General features: G+C 45.0%; 1 protein-coding gene across 1 annotated transcript in view; it reads right to left on the bottom strand.

The window, feature by feature from the left end:
• Positions 1-8,417: 8,417 nt before the first annotated feature.
• Lmx1a (LIM homeobox transcription factor 1 alpha) overlaps positions 8,418-18,126 on the bottom strand; it is a 146,289-nt gene continuing 136,580 nt past the window's right edge. The window contains exons 6-9 of the mRNA XM_050158328.1: positions 17,371-17,448; positions 15,586-15,655; positions 12,417-12,587; positions 8,418-10,449 (exon numbers count right to left, since the gene is read on the bottom strand). Coding sequence (XP_050014285.1) covers positions 10,289-10,449; positions 12,417-12,587; positions 15,586-15,655; positions 17,371-17,448 — 480 coding nt within the window. The 3' untranslated portion in view covers positions 8,418-10,288. The remainder of the gene's footprint in view (positions 10,450-12,416; positions 12,588-15,585; positions 15,656-17,370; positions 17,449-18,126) is intronic.

The following is an 18,126-nucleotide window of genomic DNA, read 5'->3' as shown; positions in this document are numbered from 1 at the left end:
TTTTATGTTGCATTTGTTTAACTTTGTGAAGCTGTGCTACTTTGCCTGCCTAAAACACCTGATTGGTCTAATAAAGAGCTGAATGACTAATAGTGAGGCAAGAGAAAGCATAGGCAGGGTTGTCAGGCAGAGAGACTAAATAGAAGGAGAAAGGGAGGGACTGAAAAGCAAGAGAAGATCAAGGAGTGAGAAAAGACTGCCAGCCACCTAGCCACATGATCAGATACAGAATAAGAAGGAAAGAAAAAAGATATAGAAATAGAGTAAGGTAAAATCCCAGAGCCAAAGGTAGATGGAGTAATTTAAGAAAAGCTGTCTAGAAACAAGATGAGCTAAGGCCAGGCATTTATAAGTAATGATAATGTCTCCACGTGTGATTTGTTTGGGAGCTGGGTAGTGGGTTTCCAAAAGAATAAAGAGACAAAGAGTGAAAACAATAACCAAAACAAACAAACAAACAAACAAAAACCCACCAACTACATTCTGGTCTCAACAATTTTAGATTTGGAGAAAGCCAAGAGGTAAGTGAGGGAGTTCCATGTAACCTGCATCTTAGACCCCACATTATTGACTTATTAATTTGGAGCACTTGTTAGAGTAAATGATCCAGTATTGATACATTCCTCAAAGAATTTCACAGTTTATCCTGGATTACATGGTTCTCACCTGATTTTTCTTCTGGCCGGATCTTCTAGAAAGCTGCCCCGCATGAAACTGTCACATTTCAGGCTCAGGCTTCTCTCAGTCTTTAAAGTTTCTCAGACTTTAATGATTTTCTTATTCTTATTCTGACAATATATTTCAGTATTGGTCAGGTGGTTGTTGTTTGGTTTTGTTCTTTAAGACTGAGTCTTGTGTAGCTCTGACTGGCCTCAAATTTGCTGTGTAGACAAGAATGGAACTGAACTTCTGATTCTCCTTCCTCCATCTCCCAGGTGCAGGGACTACATGCATGTACAACCATGCCTGGTTTATGAAATGCTTGGGGGTGAACCCAGGGTTTCATACATGTTAGGCAAGCACTCTACAGACCAAGCAACATTTCCAGCCCATGATCAGGAAATTTTCTGATGTTTTCCTCCATATGAAACCAATATTGCTTTGAGGATGAAGACTACAGAGATCAAATGTCATTTTCATCAGATTATACCAAAGGTCCTGATCTGTGTGACTACAGATGCTGACGTCAGTCACCTTTGGAATTTGTTATATGTCCCTAGTGCGTTATTTTATATCCATATTAATATTTTTTTTGCAAGGAAGTCATCATCAGCGGCCTCCACCTATGTACAGCTCATACTTAAAAAAAGTGGGAATCAAGCCTCATCTGTTTGAGGATGGACTACACATATAAATTGGATTTCTTCATGAAGTGAATTTATCTCTTTCACTTATCTGATCACTTATTAATATTAATACATATTTTAATGTTGTACTTTGTGTTATCCTATAATACTTTAGTAATGTGCTTAATTGTTTCATTTTGACACTTAGTGGCTCTTTCAGTTGGATCCTGCATCCAGTAGACAAACCTCATCTTGTACACAGACCCCTCCACAACAGCTACAGTTATGATCTGTTGACTTTATAATGCTGCGAAAGGAATTTCCATTCAGGAGAAACAATACTTTGGTGTACATTAGCTATATGTTAATGGCGAGTATCCATAGAGCAAGTCTAGCTTTGTGTGTTCAGTACAAAATGTTACACGATGCTACCCAACACTTTCCTATAAAATAAACTTTGTGCTAGGTGATGTCTTTCAGTATTCTCTGACCATTTAAGGTAGTCCATGGTATACGAAAATGCATCTTGACTTATAATGTTTGCATCTTCTGATGGTTTAACCAGGGCATAACTCCAACATAAACCAGAGCACTACCTGTGTGTCCCACATCAATGTGTCCTTTCCCTGTGTATCCTACACCTACCCTGCTAATTCAGGGATTTCTCCCAGGATAGTTGCTGAAGGTGGTAAGAGAAACCAAGATGTAAGTGCTAGGCATCTATACATTTAAATATAACATAGAATATGGGTTTCAGATCCAAACAAACTATATTTTTAAAGCCAAAAATTGGATGTGATGTGTAAGAATATCCAAATGGTCTTTAAAATAGATGGAAGCTAGTCTTCCCTGGATAAGCATATTAGTGAAAATGTCCAGAATGAAATTTAACAGGCTAAAGCAGACTGAGTGTGGAAGCGGGCCAGAGAATCTGCCTGTCAGACATGAAAGAAGAGATGTGTAGGGCTGTAAAACAAATGTGTGTAATACTGACTCACTGGTGAGTGAGTAATAGGGTTTTTTTTTAAATGTAACTTTTATGCTAGAACATAACGAGTAAATCACTGCTATTTCTATTAATAAACACTTCTGAATTTCTTTAAATTTCAAATACTTAAATCTTAATGGACAAGACATACATGAAAAGCCCTTGGGGAGTGAGCTTCAGTCATTTAGTATTTTTCTCAGCTGTTCTTTTTTTTTTTAAAAATTTTTTTTTTAATTTTTGAAAAATTACCGCCTACTCCCCGTTTCCCATTTCCCTCCCCCTCCTCCCACATATTTCCCCCTCCCCCACTCCCCTACCCCTCTCCCCCTCCCCCCCCACTCCATTCCTCCTCCCTCTCGAGAATGATGAGCAGTCCAGATTCCCTGCTCTGCGGGAAGTCCAAGGTCCTCCCATTTCTATCCAGGACCAGGAAGGTGAGCATCCAAACAGGCTAGGCTCCCACACAGCCAATTCATGTATTAGGGCAAAAACTGGGAACTTGGGGTGAGGTGGCATGGGGCTAAGGGGAAATGGGGTGAGAAACGTCAGCTGTTCTTAAAGAGCCCATAGCCTTCACATATGAGCTGTCTTCCTGCTTCCTCTTTTGCTTTCTTAGCACCTGGGCTCTATGTCGATGTTTTTTCTTAGAACTCTCTTCCTTTCCTTGTCTCTAGGCCACTTCCTTATCCCTTTAAAACATTGCGAGAATGACTGCAGAACCTAGCCTGACTCCCCAGATCTGTCTGACTCTAGGCCACTTCCTTTTCCCTCTTTTAAGAGGAAAATAAGGAGATAGCTTCTGCAGAACCTCACCCGGTTCCCCAGATCTATGTCTCTAGGCCACTTCCTTATCCCTCCAAAACATGTGGATAACTTCTGTGGAACCTAGCCCGACTCCCCAGGTCTGTGTGCCCTTCCTTGTAGCGTCACACTACTTGTACAGATTGATGTGTCTGATATACTTATTATAATTCTGTGTACCTGTTTCTGTCCTGCATAAAGGTAGGGACATGACTATCTCATTGTTTTGCCTTGTTGTAGAATAATACCAGACATCTCATTGGTGCTTAAGATTCGCTTGTTGGAAGAGTAAATGGACATCTACTCCAGCAACATCTAATCTTTGTCAGGGACTGACTAGGAGGCCACCCTGCTGGTTTCCCATTTGAACATTTGAGTATATCTGTGTCCTCCTTTATGGAAGCAAAGGCCAGACATTTATCTTCTTTGGGATATTTAGTCGAACGCAGCAAGTTGCTTTACAAGCGTCTGTTTTATAACTAGCACTAAGGGAGAGGTGGGCATGCATGTGGAGAGTGGGATTCAGTAGAAGTGGGATTCATCATTGTGGCTGCTCCCAGGCTGACTTCTCTGCATGCACAAAGGTATCCAGCTCAGTGGACACAGAGAAGCCAGTTCAATACAAACCCGGCCCTCATCCCAGGACATAAATAATGCACAAAGCAAGTAGCTAACCAGTGAGTATAAAGCTATGGAAAGCCACCCTAGGTAGTAAAATAGAGAAAATATTTAACAAGGACTGACAGTCAGATAGACCCAGATTCAATCACTATTTGTATTCACCTTGGAGAATGATGCAGCCATTTGGCCAAGATGCCCTTGTCTCATTGCTTCAGCACTTCCTTGAGGGCAGGTCTTGGAGGAGAGAGAGACAGAACAGAGAGACAAGATGCAAGGAAAGTTCAGAAAATCAATTTCCAGCTCGGTTAGTCAGCACAGGCACGTAAGTGTTGGAGTATCTGAGCCACATTTGAGCATCCTGCTCATGCATTTCAAACTAAAGCCAAAGAGCTTCCTTTCTACTATTGGGATAATTGAAATAAAATGTTTCGGTCCAGACTTTCTAAATGTGCTGTCCGTTATGCTAGCTACTGCCCACATGTGGCTAATGAAATGTTGAGAAGTAATGTTAGGATATATAGGGTTTAGTAAAATGTATTACTAAATTTATAACAATTACATTCAACCCTTTAAAGACATGATTACTGGAAAATGATGACACTGGGGGTGCAATCTTTTTTATTAATTTTTTTTTCATTTTACATATTAGCCCCATTTGCCCCTCCTGCACTTCTCCCACCCCTCCACCTCTCCCCATTTTACGCCCCCCCATCCTCATTCTTAGAGTGGGTAAGGTCTCCCTTTAGGAATCAACAAGTTCAGGTGAGACCAAGCCCCTCCTCACTATATGAAGGTTGGGCAAGGTATCCCACCATAGGGAATGGGCTCCAAAAAGCCAGTTCAGGCACCCAGGATAAGCCCTGGTCCTACTGTCGGGAGTGGGGGGGTGCCCTCTTTTTCTTCCTGGACAACAAATATCTAGACCATAACCTAATAGTTTACTATCTAACTATATAGTTAACACGGGGCCTGGTTCAAGTCGTTTCTCTGCCATACCCTGCCTCTCCACAGACCACAAGCCACGCAGTTCTGTCTTTGCAAAGCATGGTATTGAAATAAGGTCACTCTGAGTCAGCCTTCCCCTCTTCTGATAAGATCACATGGAACACCCCACCTGGAAGCAGTTGCCAGCAAATCTCAGGCTGGCCATCTGGCAAGCGTTGAGGACAAAAGGAGGTTGTTGATGGAATGTTTCCATACTTACAGGAAGGTCAGTGCCGATCCACCCCTTTTCTCTCCCCTCCTCACCCTTCTGAATTTCTGTTCTCCCCACAAAGCTCTCTTCTCAGAGCCCATCTAATTTCCAGGGCAGAAATCAGCAGCAGCTACGGACCAATGGCAGCACAAGCCTGACACCCCACATGCCTGGTACAAATGCCCCACTCCCATGCGTGTGCCTGTACTTATCTCCCAGGCAAGAAAAGAATAGGAAATGCCAAGCGGGGTTTATTGGTTCCTAAGGTCCCACTGTGTTTCCCATTTTAAACGCCTTTAACCCTCTCCTGTCTCTTGCCCCGGTTATTGTTAACCACCAGATGACTCCTGAATGCAGAACTCATTTCTCCTCACCCCCATTGCCCTATACCAGGCACTGTTTTTGCCTGGAGAACTATGATCATCGCTACCACATTCCAGAAAGCATCTATTTTGTACTTCTGTTTCTTAGACCAACACGGCAGGAAGCATCTTTAGGGTCCTGTGTGGGTAAGGAAGCAGAGAGGGTCGGGGTGGGGGGTAGTGTGGTTAAGGAGCAGAATTGCTGCTGCAGGATGTCCCAGTTCAAAGTTTGTGCTCCTGCTCCTTGGCTTTTCTAGCTTGATGACCCAAGAGGGGAAAGGGCTGGAGCCATTTCTGCCTCTGTCAGTATACCGACTGATCACTGCAAAATAAATGAACCACTTGAGTTACTCTAAGCAAGCAAAGGTCTATGGCAAGAGCAAGCAGATTTCTCTCGATCTGTGTCTGTTGGAAATCTTAGAAGCAGGCGGATTCAGGGCAGTTTTGGGTGTCTAGGTCGCAGGGATTATCTGACCATCCTGATATGGGCATCTCCAGGAAAAAACCAACTTCCATTGGGTACCCAACTTAGTACTGCTCCACAGAGATTCGAAGAGGGTGGCAGACTGAGCACTGGTCATGCGACACCTGTCCCTCGATGACTGCCCACCAGGTCACCTTGACTTGCAATCCTCCAAGACTAACAAACTAAGGAAGGTCAATTCCCCAAAGGATATCAGAGTGATGTTATCAGAAGTGGGCTGCACAGGGCAGCAAATGTCCACGTCCAGACTTAATAAACATGTGTTGATTGACAGTGGCCCCTTTTCTTTGATTCCAAGGACATATTGCCTATAAGACAAGCTATTTGGACCTGACCAGAGAATCCCTAGGATTCTTTCTACCCCAAGCAATTTACCGTGCAGGCAGCAAATCTTTTTGCTCTCTTCAAGGTCAATTGATTAGGCTTTGCACCAGCTATTTCCTGCCTAAGTTGCCATGTCTAATCAGCCAGGGACTTTGCCTCTTTCTGCTTTCTTTGTTTTGTTTGTTTGTTTGTTTTTAACCCATCCCAGAACACAGCACATTCCCCATCCTTACAAACACTTCTTCGTTGAATGAAAGCGATGAATAAATGAGTGTGTTAGGAACGGGTGTGAAAGGGTTTAGATAAAGTGACAATCTGTACAATTATCTAGCTAGGCCCTCCCCACCATAAGTGAGGGGCACAAGGCACTCTTCTCTTCCTAAGCACTTGGGTGGCACCTAGGACCAGCTGATGCATCACCCACAAGGGCTGTGTCACCCACCATCCTCCTGGATCCTGCCCTGGAGGGATGTGGGGAGGTCATCAGGCAGTGTCTTTAGAGACTGCAGCTGCTGGCAGGGGACAGAGGTCATTTTCACCCTGACCGAACATATCTGTCCTTCTCTGGGACAGCCACTCCCTTGTAAGAACTGAGGAGTAGAAAGCAAAACCTTTCACAAAGCAAAAAAGCAACAAACTGCTCATACAGCCAGGAAGTTTCCCCAGTGACTGACTCACGTGTGCTCTGTAAGACTAAATGCTGGAGTGCAGCATAGCAGAGTCCACAGACCTCACATGTATTTGTTGCTTTTGTTTTTCACAGACAGACCAGTGTCAACGGTCACTTTTATTGACAAGGAGAAGAAGGTTGAGAGTCCATCTTGGAGTCAAGTTCAGGGTGTTTCCCAGGCAACACAAATTTCTCTATTTGTTCAGAAAGACTATGTTTTCAAGCATAAAAACACCAAGGCCTTATCTTGAGGCCCCTAAAGATGATTCTCCCCTTTCTGTTACTGGACTAAGGTTGTACTATTGGAAGCAAGAATCAGGGACACAATGTGTCCATTTGGTTTTGATTCAATTGTGACTCTTCGTAGAACTGTTTTCTTGAAGGTAAACTGTATTAAGTTTTCATCTTATTTTGGAGAAAGAGAGAGAGAGAGAGAGAGAGAGAGAGAGAGAGAGAGATTTTATGTGATTTCAGTTGGACTTTATTTGTCTTTGAGTTTGGAACTGACAGGCTAATTCCACTTCCTTCCCATTTTGATCGGAATTAAGACAACTCATTTCTCCTGATCAGGCTGTTGGTTCTCCACTCTAACCCCAGCCTCCCTTCTCCCACCATCCCATCCCCATGTGTGTCCCTGGAAATGGCAAGAGAAATCTCCAAAGCACTGATAACTCCTTCTATGTATTTTTCGTGGGGGGGGGGGGAGTGGTTGTTAACATGCTTTCAACATTAGAATTTTTCTTCATGCCTTCCACACAACATGAGCATGCCTGCCTTGAATTAAGTGATAACTGCATTGAGATTTAGCAAAGAATTATCTGGAGAGAAGCAAAGAAGATCCTCTTCAGTTCAGTTGAGTCAGTGTCTTCTCCATTTTTTTCACACATGGCCTGAGATTTCCATAAGCCACTCAACATTGATCAAGTCCTGAGACCAATGAAGCCACTCCTTACCATGTTCCCATTGTCAGGGAAAGCGCTTTATATGCCAGTCAGTGCCCTCTTCTCTCTGAGGATAGTGACAAGTACCATCTCTGTCACTCTATTGGGTCTGCAGGGAGAAGCACCTTGTTCAGGAGGAATTTAGATCTGAACACGCTCAGAGTTGGAAGAAGAGAAGAACAAAAGTCAGAGATAGCCGGTTCCCAGGGAAAGCCTGGAAGCCACGAGCAAAGCCTTCTCAGTGCACTAGAGAGAAGGATCTTTTAACCCAAACTCTCTTCAGTGAAAACTTAAATGCGAAATTGCTGAGAACTCTAGGAGACTCGATCGGGGAACCACACTGGCCGCTTCTCTGCTCTCGTGTTGTGGTAGGCATTTATCTCCAGCCCTGCACAAGAATTCTTGTTTCTTCAGCATGCCTTCATGCTAATCCCAAGCTAATATCACACAGTGCATGTTGCAGTCTCTACCACAAGGGAGCTGTAGAGTGATGGTGGAATGTTTCTAGAACCTCCTTCGGGGGTGGGATAAAACGTAAGGATCTTGTCCATCTCAGCAAGGGGCTGCAGAACCCTTCCATCTAGGTTTGACTGCAGCCACTGTTCTTGTTTATTCAAAGTTTCACCACAGCATGTCCCCCATAGCATTGCCAAAGAAACTCCCATGTTTCCCCGGTTCCATGCCCACCCTTCTCCCCAGAATAAACCACAGGTCATTTGTAAGAGGTTTTTAATTTCATCTCGGTATGTCATTAAAGAGTAGAATTAAGGATCTCTGTTTGTTTTCAGTCACATAATATCTGCTACATTCTCAAACCAATCAGCAACACAGACACCTTCGGTGGGTGCCACCTGCACCTGCCTCACCTCACTCAACAGACTGGTTCGGGGTTCCTGATGGTTTGCATAAATTAGAAAGAAGAGCACAAAAAAAATCACACAACACAGACTCTACCACTAAGGGACATGCTTCCTCTGGTCTTGCAGAGAGTGACGTGGATACGTGGGTATGTTCAAGGCTCTGATGATGTCCCCAGGCATGGGGCCATGCCTGTCACAACCCCTCTCAGTGGAGTCCTTCTGTCTTCCCCATGACTCACTCTGTTTTCCCAGGAGGATCCTAACACAGAAGACCCCATCCTAGCACCATAATTGAATTTCAGGGTATGGAACTGTCCCTGTGTCAATGGCTTGCTGGGTTTTCTTGTGCTCAAGGCCATCAAAGTGAGTTGAAGGGAAGAGCCCTGGGTACCTGCCTGGTCCTCTCTGCTTCTATGAGCTCCATGACTTTCTAGACTATGAGCCTTCAAGAAAGGGACAAACAAAGATCGCAAGTAATTCAGGCTTTCTGGGTGCATACAGTCATTTTTAAATGACCTTTAAAAAGGTAAAAACAAACAAAAAGCAGGTGTGCCAGTCAACACTTGCTCTAGAATTCCATCCACCACACCTCTTCCACCTACTCAGACGGAGTTTTTCTCCCCACCCTTTGGAGCTGTGCCTCTGCCATGTGCGCTACGCTGAGGGGTAGGACTTGGGGTGCAGGAACTTTCTATTCTGTGGTCCCAGGTGTCCTCTATCATCAGGTACATGATCTGGCTATATTTTAAGTCATATCAGATTGAAGTCTAAACCCTGATCATGTCCTGGATGGAGAGCCTCAGTGTCCCCAGGGAGGTAGGTGTGGCATCAACCTCATCCACACTCATAGAGAGGGAGGTAGGTGTGGCTATCAACTTCATCCACACTCACTGAGGCTGAGTCTGGGGGTAGAAAGAACCTTGCCGATGCTGCCCAACCACCACATACCAACAAGCCTAAAATCGTGGTCAGGGCTTGCTCTGTTCCACCCAGGCCGAGGGACTCAATGCCAGTGTGAGCCAGAGTCCACTCCAGGATGCGGCCAGCCATAGGGAGTTGTTTTCTAGACCGCAGTGATACTCTGAGACCAGAACGAGCACTCGAGCACTCAAAGCTACAGGGCTTGGGTGGAGCAGCCCTCTCTGCCCTGCCGATGAGTCAGTCTCTCCAAACTAAAGATAAAGTTTATAAAAGTAAATTATCTCATTTTATAACTTAAGTGCATCAAGCATTTCCTTAAATACAGTTCACACTGAAAATAAAGTTACTTTTGCTGTACAGTTGGTGTCTGTTATAATTAGGGATAAACTCTGATGATAAAGTATGAACGGTTACACACTCTCACACACACACACATACACACACACATATCTATCTGTCTGTCTATTGGTGTGTAGATGAAGAGACATACGGCACCTCTTGACAAGTACTTCTCCACAACGGTGGGAAGCTGTTAGGAGTCCCTAGGTATCTAGCTTGCTTGAGAATATCTATATTAAAAGTCCCTGTCCTTAATGATAAACACATCTTCATATCTAACACTAAGATTCTTATTAGAAACATTAAACTATGCGATCCATAACGTATCCAGTCTTTGGAAATGCTGAGCTACAACCATGTCATTACACAACAGCATCCCCAACAAAGCCTCCCTCCCCAGCCCACTTCTTCTCTGGCCTCCCCAGCCTAAAGTCAGCAACCCCTCACACAGTATGGTTGTTCCATACGGGAGCCCAGCCACAGAATTCTAGAAGACTCAAGAGGTGAAATAGGAATTCTGCATGGAGTACAGATGGTCAATGGGGTTTCCCACTCTGGACTGCAGGGGCCCTGCTTCTGTTGTGGCTAGGAAGCAGTCGCCCAGGTTACTGAGGGAAGTGTCATCACTGTCCAGGTCATGGAAAAGAGGTTCAGCACCTGAAATGAAGATGAAACATGGGCATGAGGGTCTGGAAGAAGTAACACCCTTATGTGTTAGGACATTCAGCTGAACTCAACACGTGTTACCTGAACACATCCTGGGGATGAGAACCTACTAAGTGCTGAGGTATGGGATGGGGACAGCTATATATAAAAAGTATTAGCATCATAATGCTCGGGTCTGGAGTCTTATAGAGAGCTAATGTCCAAAGTTAGGTAAGTATAAAGTCACATGAGTTAAGCTATGCATAGTGAGGGTGTCCATACAGTAAATGTGGGGTACGCATGACCCATCACCAAAGGCTGGCGGGACACAGACAGGAATCCTGCAGGTCCTCAGCCTCACAAAGGGCTCTTCAAGGACAGGTGGTAAGAAGCATATGTGGATTCTTCAAGTGACGTTCTGATCGTGTGATAACATTGGTCCTTTCAGGCAGCAGGAAGGTACCAAGTCCCCCCACCCTGCCCCATCTCTCCAGGTTTGTGCTCACAGCAAAGGAAGATTAGGCCCCTGGTCTCAACTGATTTGTACCCTGGGGAGAGGGACCAGGATGTCACTCTTGTCATAGCTGAGGTAACAATGCAATCTGAAATCCACAACTGGGAGGCCTGGCAGAACGTACCTACACTTCAAGTCAATGGGAGAGGCAGAAACAAGCACCTAAAACGTACCATTGAGTTTTAATTGTTCATTCTGCTAAAAGTTATAAGGTATAAGGAAGGACTTGCAAAATGAGCAAGCACACAAAGCCTCATTTGCCCTGCTCCCCTGTGTGATAGAGTGGGAATGGCTCAAATGCAGCATATGTTTTTACGGAGGAAAAAAGATGGACGTCACTGGGGGGACACACATACAGACTAGAATATTACTGAGATTGGTCACTAAGGGTCTCCAAAGGCCACAGCTCTGTAAGTGTTTGCTTAATCTGTGACATAGGAAAGTAAAGGGGATTTTAACAAGACATTTCTGTTGCATGTGTATGTATGTGATGTATGTGCTTGTATATGTTAATGTGTGTTCGACACACATGTGTGAGCGTGTGCATGTAAAGGCCATGCCATACAGCTTCCTCTGTAGCTCTCTATCTCATTTTTGAAGGTCACAAATTTGGTGAGACAGTCTGGCCAGCAAGCTCCAGGTATCTACCTGCCTCTGCCCCTCAAGCACTGGGGGCTATGAATATGTGTAGCCATACCTGATTTTAACATGGGTGCTGGGGATCTGAGCTCATGTCCTCATGTATGTGCAGAAAGCATTGTACTCATGGAGTCACACTCCTGACCATAGCAACAAAAATATTTAAGAAAATAAGTTGGCAAAGGGTGTGCATCTTATGTCTCTGATACCGAGTTTTACAGAATTGCTGAGCCAAACTTTATTGTCTATCCATCAGGGGAACTTATGGCACATTGCACCACATGCTAAGTTACATATTGTATATACCACTGCCTTGCTTTTTAAAAATTACTTTTTCTGTACATTGGGATTTTGCCTGCATGTATGTCCACTGGAACTGGAGTTACAGACAGTTGTGAGCAGCCACGTGGGTACTGGGAACTGAACCGAGGTCCTTCAGAAGAACAGTCGGTGCTCTTGACCACTGAATCATCTCTCCAGCCTGACCACTGCCCTTCTTAATGTAAAAATGCAACATCTTAGAGCCCTCCACTCATTCACTCCATCCAACTAGAGTCCCCAGGCCATATCCCTTGAACACTGCCTGACAAGGCAAAGTAGACAAGCAAAAGCTCAACAAAGGACCTCAAAAATGCTGATACATGGAAGGTTCACCAAAGAGTGTGCATGGGAATCTTTTGTACCCATCAGATGTTGCCAGAAATATCACTTATTCTTATTTGGTGATTCAGCAAGTATCTGGGAACAGTGTGGATATATTTAAGGAAAATGAGAAGCCCACACAAGCAAATTGAGAGGGGACCCATAGATACTGAGTCTCTCTTACCATAGGGGTGCATATGATCTCCAGGCATCTGGGGTGGAGTGAGACCCTGTCGGAATGGGTCAGCGTTGTAGACACTCTGCTCAATGGCCAGCAGCTGCTGTGGGGTAGGCATGGCTGTGTAGGGGTTCATGATCCCTTCCATTCCTGCACTCCCACCGCCGTTTGTCTGGGCTGCGGGACCAAAAAGAAAACAGATCATTTTATTTTTTCTTTTTTTTAAAAATATTTATTTATTGTGTATACAGTGTTCTGTCTGCATGTATGCCTGCAGGCCAGAAGAGGGCATCAGACCTCATTACAGATGGCTGTCAGCCACCATGTGGTTGGTGGGATTTGAACTCAGGACCTCTGGAAGAGCAACCAGTGCTCTTAACCTCTGAGTCATCTTTCCAGTCCCAAGACTGGATCATTTTCAACTGGCATCCCAGGAACCCACAAAAGACTTCATTACCAGGTGTCCAGTGTTCATGGTTCTCATGCCATGGCAGCCTGCTGTTCCCAGAGTCGTGACTCAAGAGAACCCAAGTTAGAAAATAACAAGCTATTACATTTACTTATTTATTTAGTATTTATTTAATCTGTTGTTTGACAATCTCATTTATGCATACAATGTCTTCTGAGAGGGTGGAGGCTGAGAAGAACCTGACTCTTTGTTTATTTACTTTCTTCGACAATTTCATTCATGTATATAATCTATTCTGAGAGGGTGGGGCTGAGAGGACCCACTGCGTCCCTTATGACCTGGATTTGGAGGCCACATTCTTACTCCCCATATGCCATGCTGGAGGTGATTACCAAAGGGCAGAAACAGTAGTTTGTAAGAATCATGGAAGACCAGCTTAGAGGCTTGTGACAGCAAACTGGGTGATTGTGGCTATATAATTTTACTTTCCTGGGTCCTGCTTCCCTTACTTACCAACTAGAAAGGGATAGGATGACATCTGTGTTTCTCATCCTGTGCCCAGCAGAGGCCAAGACAGTGGAGGACAGAGATGGGGACTGGGCAGCCAAACTTTAGAATACTATATAGGTTTGGCAGCCACTTGAGGGGATGGATCTAAGCATCTTTCTTGAAATAACCTGTTACAAGTTCATCAGTCAAGAGAGACTTATATGACCTTACAGAGTTGAAATAAAAATCCCCTGGAAGTCGGCATGCTCTGTAATTGCAGCCCACTTTGCTTGTGTGCAGATGTTTATGAAAAGAGAAAATCTTCCTGCCTCCTCATCCTCAGTATAAGCACGGCTCTATGAACTCCCAGCGATATTTCCCACTGGTTCCCGCTTTCCTGAAGTCTACCCTAGCAGCTGCCCTGGGAAGTCCCTCAGCAGAGTCCTAAGCACTGCATTTTCATGATGACATGGTGCAGTGTTCTCCCAGCTTTGTTGGTCTACATGGAATCAACCGGCATGTCTCTTGCCAAGTCACCTTCATGCCTATGAAGGCTTCAGAGACCCTCTGTGACAAAGAGAGCAGGCGTGACTACTCTTCTCTGGGGATGCATGCATCCTAAGGCACAATCCCATGGAAGATGGGTTGGTTCCAGATCGAATAAATTTGTAGTGGGGTAGAGCTGAGAACAGAATTCAAGACTCCTACTCAACGTGATGCCCATCCGTCCCCAGCAACTGCTGAACCAGCTTTTCCATGTATAAATACTGGTAAATGGAATGATGAAATGTGCAGGCAAAAGGATGGAAACAGAAAAGAGTATACAGACTGAGGTAACCCGGGCCCAGAAAGACAAATATCACATGTTCTCTCTCATAGGTGACCTAAACTCTGAACATTTATATCTGTGTGTTTAACTCAGAGCATGGGTAGAAATTAAGAAACCAGAATGGCACCAACAGGGAAGTGGGCAAATTAGAAGACGGGGATAGGAAAGAGCTATACTGAGTTACAAAGGTTTAATTGGGGATGGGGGTCAGGGATAGGGAAGATGGGAGGCCACAAACGATTAATCAAAATGAAATATTTGTGAGAAAATCACATGGAAACCTCCTGAGATATCCTACACGGCTAGAAGCCATTGTTTAGCAAAGAAGAATTTCACTGCCAGGTATGGGGCATGTTCTCTGAGTCAGGGAGGCCCAAGAGACTCCCCAGGTGATAGAAGTTCTTGCTATTCCTCTTGGTTGTCCGCAGAAGTAGATGATAAGACCCTATTGCAGAAGGCACCATGTACCCAAGATATCAAGAAATCAAGCCGGAAATCATCTGGAAGCTTCTTCCCTACCGTACAGTTCTCACCGTGCTGGGAGGTGCTGTGTAGTCTGCTGGGGGTGGGGGAGAACTCATCACTGGTCTCACCCAGCTATAAATCCTACACACCATGATGCCAACCTGCCAAGCAAGATGTGCCCACTGGTGCAACACTGGCATGGCTATTAGGGAGTAACCAACTGCTCTCAGATTGGAGTTGAGGCTCACGGCCCTGGAGAAAATGCATACCTGATACTATGAGCCTACTGAAAACCAAACAAGCTGAGGAGGTCATAGGCCCTACTGGGAAACTTACTACTGTTCTTTAGCGAAACTGATATGGCATCAAACTGCAGGCCAAGTATTTGCTTGTCCTCACAGGCAAATGATACTCTCAACCATAATCAAAAGCCGTTCTCTGGAACGAATGGCAGTGAATGAAAGAGACCCATGGCTGCTTGAGATGTTGAGAATAGGTGACTGTTTTAGTGCTGGACCCTAAAGAGATTATTATACCACCACTGAGATCCTGGGAATCATGAGCCCAAATAAACATTTATTCCTTTTAAGTTGACTGTCTCAAGAACTTTATCACAGCGATGGAAAGCTAGCAGAAGGGCCAAGTCAGCAGTATCTTTTAGTAATGGATTCGCTTTGAATGAGGAGGACTGGGTGAGAAGAGAAACTGGATAATGCCTTTGACTTTGCACATGGTCTTGACACTTGCAGGGTCCAGACAAGGGGCTTTGTCACTGTCTATCAACTGCTCTGGATCTGCAGTTCAGATGCCCTCAACATTCTTGCAAGTTACCTTCAACTTGGTCTTTACCTAAATCATTGTATCTAAAACAGGTGCGTAGGGGCACGTCCCTGATTAGGGATAAGTCGCTCAGAGTGCTTCAGTTGAAGGCCTCAGGTAGGGAAGACCTGAACTGCAGTGAGAACTGGCTGGGAAGAGCTTACCAGAACTCAGCCTCTGAGTGTTCTGCTGATCCTGCTGCTGTTGCTGCTGCCGCCGGGCCAGCTTCTTCATCTGATGAGGAGAGGACCACAGGATTAAAGTCAGAGGCCTGGCATAGGTCCACATGGGAAGGGAGAACAGGAAGGGTGTGACCTTTCCCCTTTGGTGAGAGGACTGTTCCTAAAGTAGAAGGGGCAACCCCCCGCTTTCACTCCGTCCACACATCAGGTGTGGCACCATGACTCAGACGCATAGGGGCCAGGGCTCTCCTACTTCGCAGCAGCAGGAATGCAGCTGGCAGAGAAGTGCGGCACAACCCGGCTTTTCGGAAACAGAGCCTCCTTCCCAGGAAGGACCACATGCTGCTTGCTCTGGAACTGCTTCATGTGAAGCAGTCAATATGTGGATGTGTGTTTCACAGTCTCAGACAGGTGTAGAGCATGGCTTGCCCAATGGGTGGGACATGGGATGAGCCCAGATACTCTTTTGCCTCCTTTCCATCTGCAGGCTCTGTGCGGCACCATGGGAGATCTGTGCTCTATCAGAAGCTTGTTCACCAAAGCAACAGTTTCACTCAATTGTTTTCACCCGATGTTTCTCAACTTGGGCTCTGGGAAACACTGCCATTCGGTGAGATCTTAATAGGTGAGAAAGAGAGAGAAAGAGAGAGAGAGAGAGAGAGAGAGAGAGAGAGAGAGAGAGAGAGAGAGAGCGCATCCGTGCATGTGCATGTATGTGTGTGTGTGATAATAGGTTATAAAATAAACTGTTTCATCATAAAATTCTCCAGAGCTTTCAGTGTGCTCCCGCTTCATGAATTCATGGCCCATCAGCACTCACACTCACTGCCCAATAATGTCTTCTATCTCTGGAATCGCAACACATCAACAGCCCTTTGCTGCGGAATTTTGTTGCAGAATTATAACTAAGGAGCCTGATTTCTCACCTTCTAAGGCCTGGGAAGATAGCTCAGTCTGCAAAGCGCTGCTGTGCCAGTGCAAGGACCTGAGCTCAGTTTTCAAGAACTCAAGCAAAAAGTCGGGGGCATTGGTGTGCACTGTGTAACCCCGGTGCTGAGGAATGGAGACAGAGAGAGTGCCTCGGGGCATCTGGCCCCCAAGATTAGGCTATTTGAGGAACTCCAGGTCCCAGTGAGAGACTCAATTCAAAAGAACAAGACCAAGGTGAACTACTGTCCTGAGAACCTCTGGCTTTTGTGCATATGCACACATCCACATGCATGTATATGTGTGCATTTGCACATACAAGAGAGAAGAGAAGAGAAGAGAAGAGAAGAGAAGAGAAGAGAAGAGAAGAGAAGAGAAGAGAAGAGAAGAGAAGAGAAGAGAAGAGAAAGAAGAGAAGAGAGGGAGGGAGGGAGGGAAGGAAGGAAGGAAGGAAGGAAGGAAGGAAGGAAGGAAGGAAGGAAGGAAGGAAGGAAGGATAAAACCAAGATTATGAGAAACAGGCCAGGACATGTGTATTGTTAGAGTCAGAAAGAAAATAATTAACCCAGGACCTGAGTGTTACCAGAGTTAGCAAGATGGGAGTGGAGACTTTCACTCCACCTGCCATAACAAAAGCCATTTCACTAATATAAATGCTTCTTTTTCCCTTCTGCACGGCCACTGTGGCTGAAGTAATTGTTGGTGGCAGAGTTTTTACTCAAGAGAGCTACTCTGTCCAATAATTTAGCTTAGAGAGCCTGACAGCAAGTCCAAGGTCCACCTGCTGTTGCTGGGAGATGCTAGCAAGACAAAGACAGGTGAAGGTGGGTAGCAGATTACCTTGGCTCTCTGGTTCTGGAACCACACCTGAACCACACGGACGCTCAGGCCTGTCTCCGCGGCCAGAGTCTCCCTCACCTGGAAGAAATTGAACAAATGAGTGTAAGACACACATTGGCCTCCCAGAGTAGTAGAAGGCAGGACATTTCCTGGGCAGTGCGGGGTGAGTCATAGGTCACGGTCATAAGCAGAGACTAGTTCATGAGTCATGTTCAAATATACCCAAACACAAGCTTGTGCTTCCTCTCTGATGGGGAAGGCATCTTTCACAAGGTAAAGACAGAAAAGAAATGCTCACGCATTCAGATGCACATTCCCAGGGGCACTTCAGGACTCTCATACTCTGACATTAGGGCTTCATGTGGTCTTTCAGAGTTGACTTCGAATCTTTTAAACCACTTAAGAAGAACTAAAGTGAAAAATCTCTTTGCAGGAACAAATAACTCTTGTCCACTTATCTTGTCGTTGACTTAAATTTTTAGCTTTGTCTTTCTGCTTCCAAGTAACTCTGTGTGCCTTGTGAATATTCGTGTTCACTATTTTCCTTAGTGAGCTCGTCCCAGAGGGACTATAAATGGCAGGTACTTGCCTTCTATTTCTATTGTCTCCGCCATGGCGGCTGGGAAAATACAGACAGCTGGAGCACCTGCTGGGACCCAAGTGATGGACAACAGAACTGCCCTCCCAGTCTTAGCTTGCTCTCCTCTGAATATGGCATAAAATAAAAATATGATTTCATTAAGTCAGTGAGAAATT

This window comes from Alexandromys fortis, unplaced genomic scaffold, assembly GCF_014885135.2.
Source record: "Alexandromys fortis isolate MF-2015 unplaced genomic scaffold, M_Fortis_MF-2015_v1.1 scaffold_97, whole genome shotgun sequence".
NCBI classification, from domain to species: Eukaryota; Metazoa; Chordata; class Mammalia; order Rodentia; family Cricetidae; genus Alexandromys; species Alexandromys fortis.
The sequence above is the reverse complement of the archived record's forward strand: the minus strand, read 5'-3'. Positions and strand labels throughout refer to the sequence as shown.